The sequence below is a fragment of the Scardinius erythrophthalmus genome (genome assembly GCF_964197995.2).
Source record: "Scardinius erythrophthalmus genome assembly, chromosome: 1".
Taxonomy (NCBI): domain Eukaryota; kingdom Metazoa; phylum Chordata; class Actinopteri; order Cypriniformes; family Leuciscidae; genus Scardinius; species Scardinius erythrophthalmus.
This window is the reverse complement of record NC_138221.1, coordinates 44,259,725-44,279,103: the sequence shown is the minus strand read 5'-3', so window position 1 is coordinate 44,279,103 and position 19,379 is coordinate 44,259,725. Positions and strand designations below refer to the sequence as shown.

The following is a 19,379-nucleotide window of genomic DNA, read 5'->3' as shown; positions in this document are numbered from 1 at the left end:
ATATTTCTTTAAAACCTAACGAAACTTATCAATTCACAAAATTAACGGAATGCATAGCGGATATAAAAAATTGGATGACTTGTAATTTCCTACTTCTAAATTCTGAAAAAACAGAGTTTCTAATTATTGGACAAAAAACTTCCTCACGTAATAATCTAGAATACTGTCTAACACTCGATGGCTGCTCTGTTAAGTCTTCGTCGTCGGTTAGGAACCTGGGTGTGCTCTTTGATACCAATCTTTCATTTGAAAGTCACGTGTCTAGTATCTGTAAAACCGCATTTTTCCATCTTAAAAATATATCTAAATTACGTCATATGCTCTCATTGACAAATGCGGAACAATTGGTTCATGCGTTCATGACCTCAAGGCTAGATTATTGTAATGCTCTACTGGGTGGTTGCCCTGCACGCTTAATAAACAAACTACAGCTAGTTCAAAACGCAGCAGCTCGAGTTCTTACCAGAACCAGGAAGTATGACCATATTAGCCCAGTTCTGTCAAAACTGCATTGGCTCCCTATTAAACATCGCATCAATTTTAAAATATTGCTGATTACTTACAAAGCACTGAATGGTTTAGCTCCGCAGTACTTGAGCGAGCTCTTAACGCATTATAGTCCTTCACGTCTATTACGATCTCAAAATTCCGGCCAGTTGATAATACCTAGAATATCAAAATCGACTGCTGGCGGTAGATCCTTTTCCTATTTAGCACCAAAACTCTGGAACAGTCTTCCTACCATTGTCCGGGAAGCAGACACACTCTGTCAGTTCAAAGCCAGATTAAAGACACATCTCTTTGACCTAGCATTCACATAATACATTATAGACTTCTATAATTTAATGTTAGGCTGCATATAGTAGGTCAGCCGGAACCGGAAACACTTCCCAAAAATCCTGATGTACTCGTTACATCATGAGAAGAATGGCATCTACGCTAATTTTAGTGTCTGTGTTTATCCCGAGGTTTTCCTGCAGCCTGCCGGATCCAGGCCGTATCCAGATCTGACGAAGGACCTTCGCCTGGACCGATGACAACGCAGTGCTGAAGTGCCAACTAGTCTCTCCCTATGGAGGATCCCTCTACCACTATACAGATAAGGCGTTGTCGGGAAAATTCGTCTCGCGGTCCTACCCCAAAGCAACAAATAAAATATAATTCCTTATCAAAATTTATAAGGAAAGACAAGTATTTTGTTTAGGCTTGGCTTGTAGGGAATTCCAAACCTGAGTATATTCAACCGCACATAACTATAGAACCAATTCTAAATGCGCATGTGAACGCCATCAGCGTTTCTCACAGGTTCGCGTTTAAAGTCTGTGTAGAGAGAATGGTGTCGTCTTAGCGGCCCCTAATTTAATAACAAATGATCATTGCGACAGAAGCAAATCAATTAAAACTAACTTTAGATGGAAATAACTTAACTCTGCTATAAAGCCAAAACAATCTCTGTTACCTTAAATTATACGCTTATCTCTGTAAAGCTGCTTTGAAACAATCTACATTGTTAAAAGCACTATATAAATGAAGATAACTTGACTTGACCCCGCCCCTCTGTTCTGTGCGTACACCGTTTGTTAACACAAAAACACAATAACCATAACGCGTCGTTCATTATAAACGTGGGATTATGAATTATATTGAGAACGTCGTACATAGAAAGCATGCCATAATGTACCCTGAGTGTAAAAATAGCCGCATTCATCGTGAAGCGTGCAAGCGATTTGCAAAGATTAAAGATCTAAAGATTAATATAAAGGTCAATAAAACGTTACACTCACTTCAGTTCTTCTGGAGGTGCAACAGGAACACGAAGTTGGTACCGATCCTTTTTTCAGGAGCAGCTTCTTAGCAAAACCAGCTTTATACTGACCCTCGTTTGTAAAGCAGTCTGGTGTGTGAAATGATTCGCGCAAACATGAAAGCATTGACATTGATCGTGGGGAATATTCCCTTCGAAAACAAACTCAGCCACTGCGTCTTCGGCGGTTCGGATTTAGAAACATCAATATGACTGCTGTGTTCGTTATTATACCCAAGAACAGAACACCACAATCGCTTAGACGCCATTCTGCTCAGTTCTCCAGCTATTAGCAATGACGCGCCGGTCCGCGCGGGCTATGATTGACAGCTCGCTCAGGAGCGAGGGCGGGTCTGTGTTGAAACGCTGCTGTCAATCAAGAATCGTGGGAGGGGCGTCGATTTTGTGACGTCACAAAATCGAACAGCTTGATTTGAGAGAGGGGGAAACATATAAGAAGATTAAAAAAAAAACACTGGATGGATTTTTATCATTTTATGATGGTTGTGTACAGGCACTGCCAACACACATTTCAGTACAATCAACTTGTAAAAGTGCATGTACCATTATATGACCCCTTTAAAATAAAACAGTTATTTTACATTGTAATAATATTTTGCAATATTTCTGTTTTTACTGTATTATTATTGATCAAATAAATGCAGCCCAGGTGAGCATGAGACCTCAAAAAAAATCCCCAACCCCACATTCTGAACAGTAGTGTATAATATAATATAATATAATAATTATAATATAATAAATGAGGCTTGTATAAATAACATATTTTACAACAACTTGAGAAGCTATAGCAGCGTGCAGATACTACTGCGGCCCTTACTCTGCTATTATATATATATATATATATATATATATATATATATATATATATATATATATATATATACATATATATATACAGTGAGGAAAATAAGTATTTGAACACCCTGCTATTTTGCAAGTTCTCCCACTTAGAAATCATGGAGGGGTCTGAAATTGTCATCGTAGGTGCATGTCCACTGTGAGAGACATAATCTAAAAAAAAAATCCAGAAACCACAATGTATGATTTTTTAACTATTTATTTGTATGATACAGCTGCAAATAAGTATTTGAACACCTGAGAAAATCAATGTTAATATTTGGTACAGAAACCTTTGTTTGCAATTACAGAGGTCAAATGTTTCCTGTAGTTTTTCACCAGGTTTGCACACACTGCAGGAGGGATTTTGGCCCACTCCTCCACACAGATCTTTTCTAGATCAGTCAGGTTTCTGGGCTGTCGCTGAGAAACACGGAGTTTGAGCTCCCTCCAAAGATTTGCTATTGGGTTTAGGTCTGGAGACTGGCTAGGCCACGCCAGAACCTTGATATGCTTCTTACAGAGCCACTCCTTGGTTATCCTGGCTGTGTGCTTCAGGTCATTGTCATGTTGGAAGACCCAGCCTCGACCCATCTTCAATGCTCTAACTGAGGGAAGGAGGTTGTTCCCCAAAATCTCGCAATACGTGGCCCCGGTCATCCTCTCCTTAATACAGTGCAGTCGCCCTGTCCCATGTGCAGAAAAACACCCCCAAAGCATGATGCTACCACCCCCATGCTTCACAGTAGGGATGGTGTTCTTGGGATGGTACTCATCATTCTTCTTCCTCCAAACACGTTTAGTGGAATTATGACCAAAAAGTTCTATTTTGGTCTCATCTGACCACATGACTTTCTCCCATGACTCCTCTGGATCATCCAAATGGTCATTGGCAAACTTAAGACGGGCCTTGACACGTGCTGGTTTAAGCAGGGGAACCTTCCGTGCCATGCATGATTTCAAACCATGACGTCTTAGTGTATTACCAACAGTAACCTTGGAAACGGTGGTCCCAGCTCTTTTCAGGTCATTGACCAGCTCCTCCCGTGTAGTTCTGGGCTGATTTCTCACCTTTCTTAGGATCATTGAGACCCCACGAGGTGAGATCTTGCATGGAGCCCCAGTCCGAGGGAGATTGACAGTCATGTTTAGCTTCTTCCATTTTCTAATGATTGCTCCAACAGTGGACCTTTTTTCACCAAGCCGCTTGGCAATTTCCCCGTAGCCCTTTCCAGCCTTGTGGAGGTGTACAATTTTGTCTCTAGTGTCTTTGGACAGCTCTTTGGTCTTGGCCATGTTAGTAGTTGGATTCTTACTGATTGTATGGGGTGGACAGGTGTCTTTATGCAGCTAACGACCTCAAACAGGTGCATCTAATTTAGGATAATAAATGGAGTGGAGGAGGACATTTTAAAGGCAGACTAACAGGTCTTTGAGGGTCAGAATTCTAGCTGATAGACAGGTGTTCAAATACTTATTTGCAGCTGTATCATACAAATAAATAATTTAAAAATCATACATTGTGATTTCTGGATTCTTTTTTTTAGGTTATGTCGATGACAATTTCAGACCCCTCCATGATTTCCAAGTGGGAGAACTTGCAAAATAGCAGGGTGTTCAAATACTTATTTTCCTCACTGTATATATATATATATATATATATATATATATATATATATATATATATATATATATATATATATATATATATATATAGCAGCATTGTGGAGAGTGGTGGTATCAGTATTATGTTTTTGTGTGTTTCTGGTAGAGGGAAGGTATTAGGTAAAGGGGTGTGCAGGGTTCTCAAGTTTTATCAAAAGCTTGGAGTGAGATCACATGCAGTTGGGGGAGGAGCCATAATGGAGCCACACCCCCATCTGTCCCCGCCCCCCAATTTTACCCAAATTAACCAGCACAAATTGAAATTATAACAATTGGTAAATCTGATAAATGACAGAGCAATTCATCACATCAAATATACTTTTTAATGTTATATTTCAAAACTACAAATAAGTTATACAAAAATTACAAAAATATAACAAATTTCTCCAAACAGTTTTTGAAAAACAAATATTTTTGCATTTTGAATGTGTCTAGTCGAAATGGTATAATGATTTATTGTGTGGTGGGACATTGTGAACAAATGACATATTAGAGTATTATTAAGGTGTGTGTGTGTGTTTGTGTGTGTACACAAGAGTACACTCCAGCTTATGAAATGTGTTTTGTGTTTTAAGTGTTTGAAAAATACAAATGCAATGGCAATGATTAATGTATGTTTTGACAGGATATAAAATATTACCCAGAGCACTCTGCTTTAATACATGTAGCCTTAATGTAACTAGAAAGATTAATACAGTATAATATATAATTTAAAATAAAATAAATACATTTAAATTTATTTAAAATAAAATACATCTTCATTCCTTCCCATACCCACTAACATTTCCCCTTTGTTTCAGAAAACGTAAGCTAGCCAAACTGAGCCAAAGCTTCTGGCCTGGTTGCAAAGTAGTTGTAGACTTTTTGACTGCATCAATAATAATGTATACGATGGGCTATATATTAAATATGTTCTAGCCTAAAGATGTTAGACGAGCTTTCTTCCAACTTACCTTCTCCATCATCACGACGTGTGTTCGCGCGATGTTGTTGGTTACCTAGTAACGAACGTACGGCGGCCGAGAATGTTCCGTCAACTTCCGTGTGTTCGCGCATCTATGTTGCCTATTAACGAACGCAATCTGGCCGAGATACGTGCTGGCGGCAGGAAACTTCACTTTGTGTGCCCGCGCCTCGTATACAACGTTATAAAGCTTGCAGGACAACTTGGTTGACATTGCCTTTTTAGCGTGAGAAATACACGGTGTGGCGTGTGAGCGTGTGAACTGGTTGAAATGCGTGTGTCTCACGGCCAATGCGTGAGACTTGAGAACCCTGGGTGTGTGTGTGTGTGTGTGTGTGTGAGAGAGAGAGAGTGGCAACAGCAATAGCAGTAGCAACATGTGACACGAGCACCAACATGAAAATTCAAGCCACCACATTTTTTTTCCTCACTCTGCACCCAAAATAGATTTCTCCCAAGTCAGCATCACACACACATACCACCCAGCCACAGAACTGAATAATTCACTACAAGAACACAAGATACAGAACCAGAGAGAAAGAGGAAAAAACATGAGTGGGTAGTGAAGAGCAATGCTAGCCTAAGACGCAAGCAATGCCAATAAAACAACTGACTATACACACCTGCTACATTGTACATTGACATGCTGTACATATCAACACAAAGGCAAATGTCATTTTGAAAAATTAATTAAAGGGAAAGTCAATGTTATTCCAGATCTGTATGACTGACTTTCTTCTATGGAAAAAAAGAAGAAGATTTTTACTGGTTGCTCCTTTTCCATGCAATTACAGTGAATTTGACTGAAACTTTCAAGCTTCAAAAAGGACACAAAAGCACAATAAAAGTATTATATAATATATTATATTATATAAAAATTGTTTAAAATGTCTGTTCCTTACACAAAGGCATCAAATGATTTCAGAAGGCTTCAGAAATCGTATGGACCACTTGCATGCTTTTCACTGAAACGCCTCAGTCCTTACATAGTATGAGGGTGAGTAAGCAAAGGCAGACAGGTAAAGAATTCCGTATTTCTCTAGATTACAGCCTTGTGCACCTGGAGGAATGAAAGCGTTTTAACTAGTTGGTTTTGTAGCCTCGTCTGCCGGTCTGCGGCAGCAGCTGAGCAGTGTGAGGCTGCAACACTACGGGTGACTACACTCATTTAGACCCAGACATTAGAAGGTATGAAACCACCAGATTAGGCCTGGAAGGCAAACACAAACATGCACATATACACGCATTGCTTAGCTGAAACAACAAGACTGGTGCTCTTATAATTTGAAAACAAAAGGTCTCATGCCAAAATGTGATTTGAATGCCATTTCAAATTTCACATGTAGACATTAATTTTCAGAAATGTTGTTGCACACCTTCTCACTAGACGTTTCTATCCACCTTTGTGTGAAGCACAGTAGAAATCAAAATGTGAGCAGTTTAAAACAACAGTGGTAACACAAAGTTTTTTTAAACAAGTCTCTTCTGCTCAATAAGGCTGCATTTGTTAAAAAATACAATCTAAAATCTAATGGTTTTAGATGTTCATATATTTTGCCAAGCTGAATTTTCAGCATCAATGCTCCAGTCTTCAGAGTCACATGATCCTTCAGAAATCATTCTAATGTGATGATTTGCTGCTCAGGAGACATTTCTGAATAGAATTGAACATTCAAAAGAACAGCATTTATTTTAATCAGAAATCTTTTATAACACTATAAATTGAATGTCACTTTTAATCAATTTAATGCATCTTTGCTGAATGGGTTAATTTCAAAAAAAAAAAAAGACTGATCACAAACTTTTAATATACTTTTAACACATACATTTTATTTAGGCATCACAAAGTTTAAAACACCCTATCTAGCAATCTGTAGAATAGATTTCATCAATTCCTAAACATTAAAGAGTTAGTTCACCAAAAAATGAAAATTCTGTCACCAATTATTCACCTTCATGCATGTTGTTCCAAACCCATAAGAATTTTGTTAATCTTCGAAACACAAATGAAGATATTTTAATGAAACCTGAGAGATGTCTGTCTCTCCGCTGAAAGCCTATGTAACTAACCAATTCCAACTTCATAAAAACTGTACACTGTAAACGTAATCCATATGAATCAAAAATGAACAAAATTCTGATGGGTTTGAAACGACATGAAGGTGAGTAAATGATGACAGAGTTTTCCTTTTTGGATGAACTAAAAAAAAAACTTAAAAAAAAAATTGGGTTCATACTGAAACTCCCTAAAGCATATCACTATGCACCAAAATGTGCCAGAATCTATGTATTATTACCAGTACTTTTAACTAATACCAGTACTTTTAACTGTATGAGATTAATTCCCTTCAAACACATTATAAATGACTGAATCCTTACCCAATCCAATTATTCTCTGCCTAAACACAGAGAGAGAGGGGGTGACTGGCAGAGACAGAGACAGTGACAGTTGTGTGAATGAATGTAGGATGACACATTTAACTCCCTGCTGCCCAGATGGAAGAGAGGACCTAAAATGAAGGGACAATCTTATCGTCATATCCCACCATACACAGTGTTAAGACACACAGGAACATGTTGTGATGCAATGAACCAGGGGAGAAGAAGATCTGAAACATCCAATGAAGCCTGTGTTAATGATCTAATTATGTGATGTGTGTTATAAAATTTAATTAAAGTGTTTGTCACAATTTTAAGTGAAAACCATAAGCTTTACTGTTGCCTTGTGGCATATTTGCATTTAGGTGTGTGCAACTATGCCTGCATCCTAAATAATTTACAGTCAGGCAGGCAGTCTCTCTCCCTGTCACTCTGTTATTCCTAAATGTATTCCAACCGACTTCCTTTCATCCTTTTTTTTAAGTCAGTGTCTCTACACTTTTTAAAGCCTTTCTCCTTTTTTCCTTCAGTTCTCTGAATATCTCTTTCATATTAGATCACACATGTCCAGATAAGACATACACATATGTGCAGTATACATACAGTCTACGTACAACATAATACCGCAAATAACAATTACTGTAACCACACTGTTTGTGTTTCACAACTGTAGAATGTTGGTAACTAAATAGTTGTATTGTATTGTACACATTTGTGCAAATACACAAATATAATAAAAACACATAAGACACACAAGTTATTAAAAAGAGTTAGAATTAATAAACATAAACTGCCCGGAAGTGTCAATATTATAATCCAGCATAATACATAACTACTTTAAATAAGCTGCTTATAATTCTCCAGATTCTGCAGAATAGACATAAGAATTTTTTTTTAGCAAATATGACATGCTTGCACTAAAAACTGCATATTCAGTGGTCTAAGAGGCCCGTCCTGTTTTCTATCACAGTTTTATTTTAAAGACACTACAGTCCCCATTTCTCCTCCAAAGTGGCATTGGAGTTGCGGTTAGACAGCGATGCCTGTCTGTGGCCCATCTGTATGCATACAACAGAGGACCGACTCCAAGGAGGCAGAAAAGCAGGAGGGAAGGAGAACATGCCATTGAGAACTTATCTTTCAGTCCACCGCTATTTTTTACCCTGACGAGAACCTCAGAAAAGGAGAGAGCAAGGGACATGCTTGTGATAAAAAATAAATAAAATAGGTTTGATATGTTAGAAAATGTGTGTGTGGTCCTGGTAAACCCAAGTTATGGGGACAAAATGTCTGAAAATCTGAAATTCTTGTCCTTGTGGGGTCATTTTTTTTTCTATCCCCATGATGAAAACAGCTTATAAATCATACTAAAGTGATGTTTTTTGAAAATGTGAAAATGCAAAAACCTTTTCTGTGATTGGTAGGGTTACTGGAAATAATCTACAGTCTGTACAGTATCAGAAAACATGAAAACACATGCTTGTGTGTGTGTGTTTACCAGATTGTCAATTCAAAGTAGTGTGCACACATAACTTCAGTGCTTGATCAAAAATAATCTTTATCAAAAAAAAAAAAAAATGACAAAAAGAGAAGAAAACGGCCAGATTGTACCATGATTCTATGAAACACGTGTGGTAGATCTGGATATGTCAGCACCTTCTAACACACAAGTAGTTTGATTTGAATGCTGCTATTTTTCATCATTGAAACAATTGTATGCCAGTCAAGCAAACAGTAGTTCACTAGAAAAAATGAGGGAGAAAGAGGAATTGAGAGAGAAAGGGAAAGAAAGGGGGAATAAATAATTGAAATTCTGCAGACTGAATGTAGATCACTGCTTCTACACATGGAAGAAAACTGCAAGTGCTTACGACTCAAGACAACTTCTTTCTATCAGTCTGTCTCCCTCTGGTGTCCACTCAACCACTCTTTCTGCCTTCTCCAAATCATCTATTTATAGTTTCTTTTATATAATTAATTTCTCATTCGTTTCTATCTGTCATTTATTGGTGGTAAACTAGATCTGACGGTTTAATTATGAGTTCAGAACATTCAGACAACTTATTTGTGATTGAAAACATTCATGCGCTTCTATTACTAAAATGAGACCACTGGTACAAAAATGTTTCATGACTAGATGCATGTTTTAACATGTTTAAGACAACCAACTGAGCACATATTAAAGGTCTCATCGGATATATAAGCATACTTATCTGCACTCCAGATAGGCTGCAGTTTCATATTTGTCAATGAAACTATAATTAGAAAATACAGCTATAAGGTTACATTCCATTTACAGTGCAGAGACGCGGCCCATAAACGAAAAGAGGCTGAGACAATGTCTTTTTAGAGTTCCATTATCTCTACAGAGAGGAGTGAAAGAAAGGATGCAATGCTTGGTAACCATAAATTGATCTTCTCATCTAATCTACATTCACATGCGGCACACTCTTCAACTTTGTAATTCTAAAATGCATAATGTTTTTATCAGCGACTTAAGATACATATATTAAATATTAAAAAGGTTGCTATACTATGTGGGCATCTGAAAAACACTTCTGAAAAAGCAGAGAAGTTAAGGACTTTGGATCACAAGGCCTCATTAGATGTTTCCGTGAGATAAATCAGAAGAATGAGGCTTATAAAAAGAGTGGCTTTCAGGTCGAGTGCAATGTTAAAGGTCACTGAAAGCTCTGGTAGTTTAAAATACAGTGTCAAAAGAGAAGTGTGTGTGGGTGCAGTTCTGTGCACATATAATGATTTTAAATCCTAAGAGACCTATTAGAAAAGGCAGGGAGTGAACAGCTTCTGCCTTTTTCCAGTAACTAAAGATTTATAAAAATAAAACACTAGTGTTTATAGGGTTGTTCTGCCATTATACTGGGGCATCCAATCTAATGTAACAATAAAGTGGACCCTCTTCGATGGAAGCTTCAGTGAACTATCTGGGGTGAAACATGGCCTTCTCAGGACATACCAAGTCAAAACTGCATATTCAATGCATCTGCTCATTGCATCTTACATGCCCTGCTTTTGAACAAGTTTGCCAAATCCCTTCCAAAAGGGCGTCATGAGCACATGATGACAATAGACTTAGGTATACAGGGCATAGTTTTTCATTTTCAACAATAAATAGGCTACACATTGTATACAATTATAAAACTGGTCTACTAATGAACGAGTGCATGTTTCAGGAAAACTCACACAGAACTCAAAACTTCGTACATAAAGCATTCCTAAGGTGCAGGCTTTATGTAACAGTCTTAGTATACGAAAACAAGTATGTCCTAATTTGTGTTAATAAAACACTGGGGTGAACATTTTTATAAATAAATATATATAAAAAAAATATTATATATATATATATATATATATATATATATATATATATATATATATATATATATATATATATATATAACATTTCTAGACACTTTACTTGTCTCTTAGGGCCATGGGAGAAAAGTTGCCACAATTGTAAATGTGGTTGATGTCATGACACATGCATATATAAATCATACTTTATCAGTAAAAAAAGTTATTCATTAAATGCAGTACATACAGTATGGGATTTTGGAAGTAGTCATGTCATGTCACAGATGACACAAAGCCTGATTTTTTTGGAACTATGTGTTGGCATAAACTAATAATGAGATAACTAGCCTATTTTTGTCTGAAACAGTAGTTCCTCATTATAAAGTATGCTTCATGTTTCCTAGCTGTTGTATAAAAACAATGTCACGATCACAGTCATGGTGTATTGAACGTCAGCACTGCTTTGATTACCTGTGGCCTTGTATAACTGCTTGTGTTATCGCTTAAACAACTTCCTCTTCTCTGCAGACTAAACCTTTGCTTTTTGTCTTTAAAAACGAGGCTATGAAAAATGCAAGTACATACATATCCCGTATCCTCCTGGAGCTCTTAGAATATGGGAAATGGTGGCTTTCCCCCTCCCCTCACCTCTCCCTTTTCACCATCGCTTTCTCTCGAACGAGACCGAGCGGAGAGACTATACATGCTGACATCAGCAAGCCTCCGCGAGCCACAGCGCCGCCCGCTATCGTCACACAGCAAAGCTCACCTCACACCCGTGCGTAACTCGGCGAACACACACCAGATATAGACTCAATCCACCTCGTACACCGAAATAGCTTGACAAATGAATAGCTGAAAACACTCAAATGAAAAGTCCCACTAAAATCATGACTGACCTCCCGCGCATTTATTTTTTATACACAGCCATCATTAAACCTGCAGTAATGTGAATCATCGTTATCGTGTTTTGGCATGTTCAAGTGACCTTACATATGCCATACTCAAGTGCACTATACCTGCAACTGGAGGCCCCAAGGTACTCACTTACTGGGTTTAAAAGGATATGGCCATTCGGTGATCTTTTTGGCGTATTTTCTCACAAAGTTGTCCTCGCTGAAGATGAACAGAGATCGGTTGACAGTGAAGCAGTTTTGTCGCACCGGTATAGGGTTGTACAGGGCCATAGTTCTGGCTCGCTGGGCCATTGACTGCTTGTACATTCTCTGACCCGGCGGGCCACCCTGCCTGCTGCCGCCGCGGCCGGGTCCCCCTTGAGCGTGTCCCGGTCCTCCGCCATACCTGGACGGCACCTCATCTCCGAACCGAGCCATTCTATAGACTCCAAATGCCAGTCTTCACGAAGCAGGAAAAAAGGGGGCGAATATTCAACGCGACCAGACCACATTACATCCCATCTGCTTCAAAACTTAATACGTGTATAACTGGAGTACACATTTGTCTTCCTGGCGTGTATATGTGACGCGGTAGACTCCAGGAGCTGATGGTTAAATTTTAGGCAAAAACGAAAAATAAAACGAACAAAAAACAAACAAACAAAATGGAGCAAATTAGCGTGCCTTATATTTTGCAGTTCAGGTTCGTTTCACACTTCAGCACACAAAATGGTCCATCATCACCTCATTGTATGTCCTAAATCAACATATTTCCACGGCCATGTCATTCTTGAGTACATCTCTCGTTTTCTGTGGCTCCATCCTCATTTTCCAGAGCGGACTCTCTCCCGTGATTTTCCTTGAAAATTCAGGTTGTAATTATCATAGCTACAATCATTTAGGCTATACGATCTAGCTGTGATAATCAAGTGAACAGAAATGAAAACATTTAAAACAATCGTTTTAGTTCAGTTTTAACTGTTCATTCTGATTATCACAGTATGGATATCTATTTAAAACAGAGGGAAATAGGATAAAAACATGATTATTTATTTATTTCGCAACATCCGCAATATTTGGCACAGTAGCTATAATCTGCCTTCGGTCACCTCGCGCTCACGTTTACTCGCATGGATTTGCATCTCTGCTACAGATAGATGCACGAGATCCGATATTAATTCTGGTTTCCTCTTCTTTACGACACATTGTTCGGATGCAAAAATAGATCATCACAAGTATCGATTGATTTTTTTTTTTCCCCCTGTGCTCACTAGTAAGGTGTCATCCTTTTCGCCAGAGCCATTACTGGCATTTTAAGTGTAAAAGAACCAATCCAACCGTCGTAAAATCCAATGAAGGGACACATTGACAGACAGTAGAAGCATCAATCGCGAGGGGACAACGGCGACATCTTCGGGTCCCCATAGCCGCTCTTGCTTCTCGGCACTGGGCTCTGGGCCGCGTAGGATCTGCTCATCTTCCCCGAAGGCAATCCGTTCGTGAGAAGACTCGGATCCCTCTATTTCTTATTTCTGCCAATGTTGAGCTGTCTGTTAGCCTCGTTACTCTCCGTCAAGCGCCCCTGAGGACAAAAAAGAGGGGGAGGAGGCAGCTGAGAACGAATGTGGGGTGGGGGCTCGCAGGATATCAGCTTGTGAAACACAAGCCGAACGAAACAGTTAGCTCCGATCAGCTGGCAAGCTAAAGCTATAATGTGCCACTGATCAATTTAGCGCTCTGGCCAGTTCTTCTTGCAGCGCATGACGCACGCACGCGCACGCACCCCACTGACTAATTTATCCTCCCAACTCCAGTCCGTACCTGTACCTTCAGCCACTACTGAATGTGTTCTCAGCTCACCTGCCTTTACCACATGAAAAGAGCGATTGTGCAGCTTTGATAACGGAACGTAACAAAACTGACAGCGCGTTGTCAGGTTATGGGCTGTTTGTGCAAGTGGTCGGGATGTGAGCGCCGGGAGACAGCTGCGCATTCAAACGTGCGTCTCTCGGGAACGGATGCGCTTTGCGAGGACACGCAGGGCGAGGACCGACAGGCTAATCTTGGACGCAGACATTTCGGAATTAATAGAAGGAGATTTCCCATCAGTACAGCTGACAACTCTCCCTCTTCAACTCACCCACCCACCATATTTAATAAAATAAATTAATTTTATAAATGAATAATAATAAAAAAGATATAATATTGCCAAAAAAATGGCAGCTGTGAATTTTACATCAGTAGGCTGCTTTACACAAAATTACCGTAACAAAATAGATGTTACTAGCATACGGGATGGCATTTTAGAGACTTTGAAAGCTTCAAAGTGTAGCCTGTGTCACTAATTGTAGAATGTTATTATACCATCTTATTTGATACATGCAAATTTGTTACTGTAAATACTAAAAGCATGCAGTATGGAAGTAGTAGGGCTACATGCATATGCATATGCCTACTATGCACATGGTTAAATGTTTAGTAGGCTACATCCGCGCGTTTAAAAAAAGCGGGTTAATTCGGTTTAGAGTAAACCGTTTAGGGCGCGGTTGTTTTGCGAGTGCAAAAATCAATAGACCCGCGCGACCTTACAGCGCCCATGTACCTATTAGATATCACAGGAAGAGGTAAGCAGAAGAGTACTGTATTTACATCACTGGTCCTCCTAAATGCCCAATTCTATCCCAATGTTAAGGTTGACACTTGTCAACCTTAAAGCGTTAAAAACGGTCCAGAAATAAAGCAAGAAATACCACAATATCACACAGCCTGCTACTGCTGCGAAAAAGAAAAAAAGTGAACTTCACGGGAGAGACTCTGCTGCTCTGGGGTGCGTTTCCCGAAAGCATCGTTGGCCAACTATGGTCGCAAGTTCATCGCAATGTCCATTGAACTCTATTGGTAACGACGGAACTTGCGACCATGGTTGGCCAACGATGCTTTCGGGAAACGCACCCCTGGTCTGGATCTCTGCTCATCCCTTGATCTTGTGCAGCAGGCTGTTCGCTGTCTGAACCAGCACGCCTGTGATCAACCGTATGTGATGCGTTTAGCGTCGGTCCTGATTCAGAAGAGCCCGGGGGGGTCAAGAGCTCCAGCAGGCACCAGCCTCCAGTCAACAGATCAACAGCGGCTGACAGACAATTTTATCATGTATCTCTGAACAGTCAGACTAAGCGGCAGTAAAGTGAGTGTACAGGCCTTACACAGTGTGTGTGCACAATACTAATATAACTTTTGTTGTTATTTAAAAACTATTTGAAAACACAACTGAAACGTAAATAATAAGGTGTCTCTTTTATCTGCTGTTTTTATTAAAAGAAATTGTGAAATTTGCAGTATCTTCTGTTTTCATATTTTGTGTGTGTGTGGGGGTGTGTGTGTGTGTGTGTGTGTGTGTGGGGGGGGGGGGGGGGGGTAGGTAATGAAATACCAAACAAAGTGTTTATCTTTCACTAAACGCACAGAGCACCGATCTAATGACAGAAGTGCCTCGAAGTCGCCCGTCAATGTAGCTATCCATGGTGCTGAATCATGACACACAGCTATAAGTGTCAAACTGATTATTTAAAAAAAATATGAATCCATAAATAAAATAAATTATGATAATACAAAATTATTATAATACAAATTATATATATATATATATATATATATATATATATATATATATATATATATATATATAACATTCATATAAGTCCTGCAATAACAAACTTGTAGCCTATTAAAAATGAGATAAAACAAAAGAGTGGTCGATTTTCAACAAATTACTAAAATTTTAACAATTGATGCAGATCAATGTGTAGACAGATTATAATTTATACCTTTATTTTGTGCAACATGCTAATTTAATGCTTTGTAAAATGACCCTTAAACTATTCCAAATTAACAACTTTAAGAATTGGTGAGTCAGAGCTCCAAACTGTGGCCTAAATTCATTAATCAAACTGGACAGAAAAAAAAAACATGCTATATAAAGGCTACATCTCTATAAAGGAATCAATCACAAAACAACAAACCAGGACTCATTATATTTCTGAATCAAAGCTGCCAATTTAGTGACTGTACACAGTCTAGCAGCTTCTAACTGCAGCTGTCAGTTCTAAGACATGATGATGAGCAGGATTTGTCTTGATCAAATCCTCTACAGGAATTTTGCACATTGCTAAAACATTTAAAACAACAGTATCTTTTAGTGGGCCCTTTTTGCCATTTAGAAGATAAATATGTGTATATGCATATCTAATTAATTTATTCTTGCATTAACACTTCCGAATGAATTGCCTCTTGATATTGTGAATGTTTGGCCCGGTTGCACAGACAGGGTTTAGATTAAGCCAGGACTAGGCCTTAGTTCAATTAGGAGACTAAGCAGCTTTTCTAAACATGCCTTAGAAAAAAAAAAACATTACTGGTGTGCATCTTGAGACAAAACAATGGCACTGACATATTTTAATATTACGTCAGTGCAAGTTGCTTTCAGTTAAGACAGCTCAAACATGCATTTTAGTCTGGGAATAGTCTTTTCTGTGAAACCAAGGGATAATGTATTGATTATGAATGGGGTTGATTGTATGGCGGTGCTGTATGCTGTGATGTGTGCTGTAGCCCTGTTGTGTCAGCCTTGTCACACAGCTGGGGTTCGCAAGGCGACTGTTTTTGAATGTCAGAGCCTCTCTCCTGCTGCCAAGCAGAAACACCCCTCCCTTAGTGCATTATTAAAGCATGCAACACTAATCTAACACAGCAGCACACACAAAGCACACAGTCAACCAAAGAGAGACAGAAAAAGAGAGAAGTCAATAAGATATCTCACTACACTGCTCGACAAAGACAAAACAAATATGTATTTTGCCAAAATTGAGTTATGAATGAATCTGGGTCTCTTAAACTATGATTCGTTCTTTGACAGATTCGTTTGGTCAACTATGCTCAGATTCAGAGAAAACGTGGTGTAAAAATTGTCATTAAATCAATCAGAATTCAAGTGTTCATAAAACTGTCACATGTAAATCTCACAACAAAGTGTAAATGTGTGACTGCATATATTGGTGACAAAGAGATGTTTAAAACGAGCACATACAAACACAGGGCCGATCAAGAATTCTGAAGTAATGCTGCTGTGTGTAATGCTGTTCTGTGCAGCAGAAGATAAACTCAGTGACTCATAAAGTTGAATAATTCATAAACCGCATGTATACCAGATTCTCTGCTCCTTATTTAACCTTAATCTTCCAGATATATATCCTGCTGGTCAGTGGAACAAGCCACACCATAATATGGTACTGTGTCAGATGCAATAAACATGTAGGCCTACAAGAGAAAATAAGAATGTTGCAGACATGATTGCTTAGTAAGTTTATAAACAGACCAGACCACTAGAGAAGCTCATAAACACAATTTTATGCTATCAAAATGAAAACGCAAATAATAGATACTTTTTGCTATAGGTAAGAGACAAAGATGAATATGTTGCCATGTAGATGTGATGCTGAGACTGTGTGAGCGTAAAGTGGGCCATCGTCCTTTGAGCAGCGTGTTTTATTTGGGAAGAGCCTGATGCAGGTATAATACATTTTTAAACAGCGTAGAATTATTAAAAGCCCCAAAGCCCCTGACAAAAATTTCATCCACCTCTCTTTTCTTTGCCTTTACCCCCTTCTGCTAACATATAGTCTCATGTAAAGCACCAACAGGAGATAAGCAACAGACACGTTTCTGGGTTAACATGATAGCATGACGTTTGACAATCTGTAAGGAACTATTGTGCAATTAAAATAAAAAGTAAAACCACCAAAAAAGGCCAGTACATTTGGGAAGTCTTTGCTGATCTGTAAACTGCTTCAAGTGTTATGTAGGCCAGCATCTTCACTAAAGGACAGAACTGAAGACATCACAATATATGTTTTCACTCAACTGTCATACCTTTCTTTATGATCTACTTCCTCTCACTCGATTCCCAAGCTCAGTGTCTCTTTTCCACTCAAAGCCAATAATGTCTGATACATCATGATTCCCATCCACTTAAAGGGATGGTTCACCTAGAAATCAATATCAATAATATCATTTTCTCACCCTCATGTCATTCCAAAAATAATAATTATTATTATTTTTCTGTTGAACATAAAAGATATTTTGAGAAATGTCTCAGTGTTTTTTGTCCACACAATGGACTATTTGGTTATCAACATTCTTCAAAAAGTTAGTATGCATTTGTGTGAGCAAGGCCTCTCCCTGCACCCTCTCTATGACTTGTACCTCTCCAGCAGGAAATCAAACTACATTTACATTACAATCATTTGAGCAATATATATATAGTCACTTGACAAGCTCTCTGAATCTTGGAGGCTTAAATTGTTTCCCGTGTTCTTTAGATCGGCTGCTGTCAGTCACGAAGCCCATTGAGAGAAGGCTCTTGCAGGAGGACAGGCTTGGATGGCAGCCAGACAGACCTCTCAGGAAGTGAGATAAATATGTTGCAGTGTTTGTCTGCACGTGTGTGTATGTGAATGTCTGGAGTTGATTTCTCCTTGAGAAGTGACCCTTCTCTAAGCCTCACCTTAAAAATGTTACTGACCAATACTACCCAAGAACTTTTGCCAGCCACCATTTTCTCAGACAAGCTTCTGCTTTTTTCTAATGTAAATCTATGGACGATCTGTTTTGGAGGATCTACCAAAAATATGGCAAAACATTGTTTCCATCATAGAAACATTATGAACAGTTGTGTTCCCCAATATATAACTTATAGTCACTTTCAAAATAGGCTTTTCCTCTTTTCAGTTGACTGAGAAGTGGTTGTCTCAATTATAGCAGCAAGGTGATTTAAAACAGCAGAGACTGCAAAAAAACGAATTTCCAGTTTCTATAGGATGTTCTGTAAAGCTAGAGCAACTAAAGGGGGTGGAGCTTAATGGGTATATTATGTTTATGTAAATGTAGAAAATGTCACAACTAATTTGTAATGTAAACCAGAACATAACTGCTACAGAAACACGCTCTACTCTATGAGGTTATATGTTCTGAGTTATTCCTGGCTTTGCAATCTTCTAATCTTTGCTGTAGTGGATACAGCTTGAATTTACTGCACATTTCCACAGAGCCATGTATCAGCACTCAACGTCTTACTGCCTGTAAATCTCACTTACCTACAGACTGTTTAATGCCCTCTCACTGCCACAAACAGCACTGCCTGACCATTACAATTACAAATAATTACCATCATTACAGTCTTGTGGGCTAATTGATGAGAGAAACCAGTCAATGTGGTGTGTGTGTGTGTGTGTGTGAGGGAGGGAGAGAGAGAGACTCAAAAAAGCTAAACGTCTAAAAGAACAGTGACATAAACTGAAGGGGGGGGGGGGCACTTTAGAAATTGACTTGGATTGTATTCTGACACTTTTGGACAACAATATATTCCACAGAAATATTGAATAGCCAGCAGGGGGAGGCCAGTACAAGAAACTGGATCTGATTAACTTAAAGATTTTAAGGTGGG

At 38.7% G+C, this 19,379-nt stretch overlaps 1 protein-coding gene across 1 annotated transcript in view; it reads right to left on the bottom strand.

Moving 5' to 3' along the window:
• The window catches only part of cacna1aa (calcium channel, voltage-dependent, P/Q type, alpha 1A subunit, a), a gene marked incomplete at both ends in the record, with an annotated part of 123,584 nt that extends 111,265 nt beyond the window's left edge, over window positions 1-12,319 (bottom strand). The window contains one exon of the mRNA XM_081388655.1: window positions 12,033-12,319. Within this exon, the coding sequence (XP_081244781.1) occupies window positions 12,033-12,319 (287 nt within the window). The remainder of the gene's footprint in view (window positions 1-12,032) is intronic.
• Between the last annotated feature and the right edge of the window lie 7,060 nt (window positions 12,320-19,379).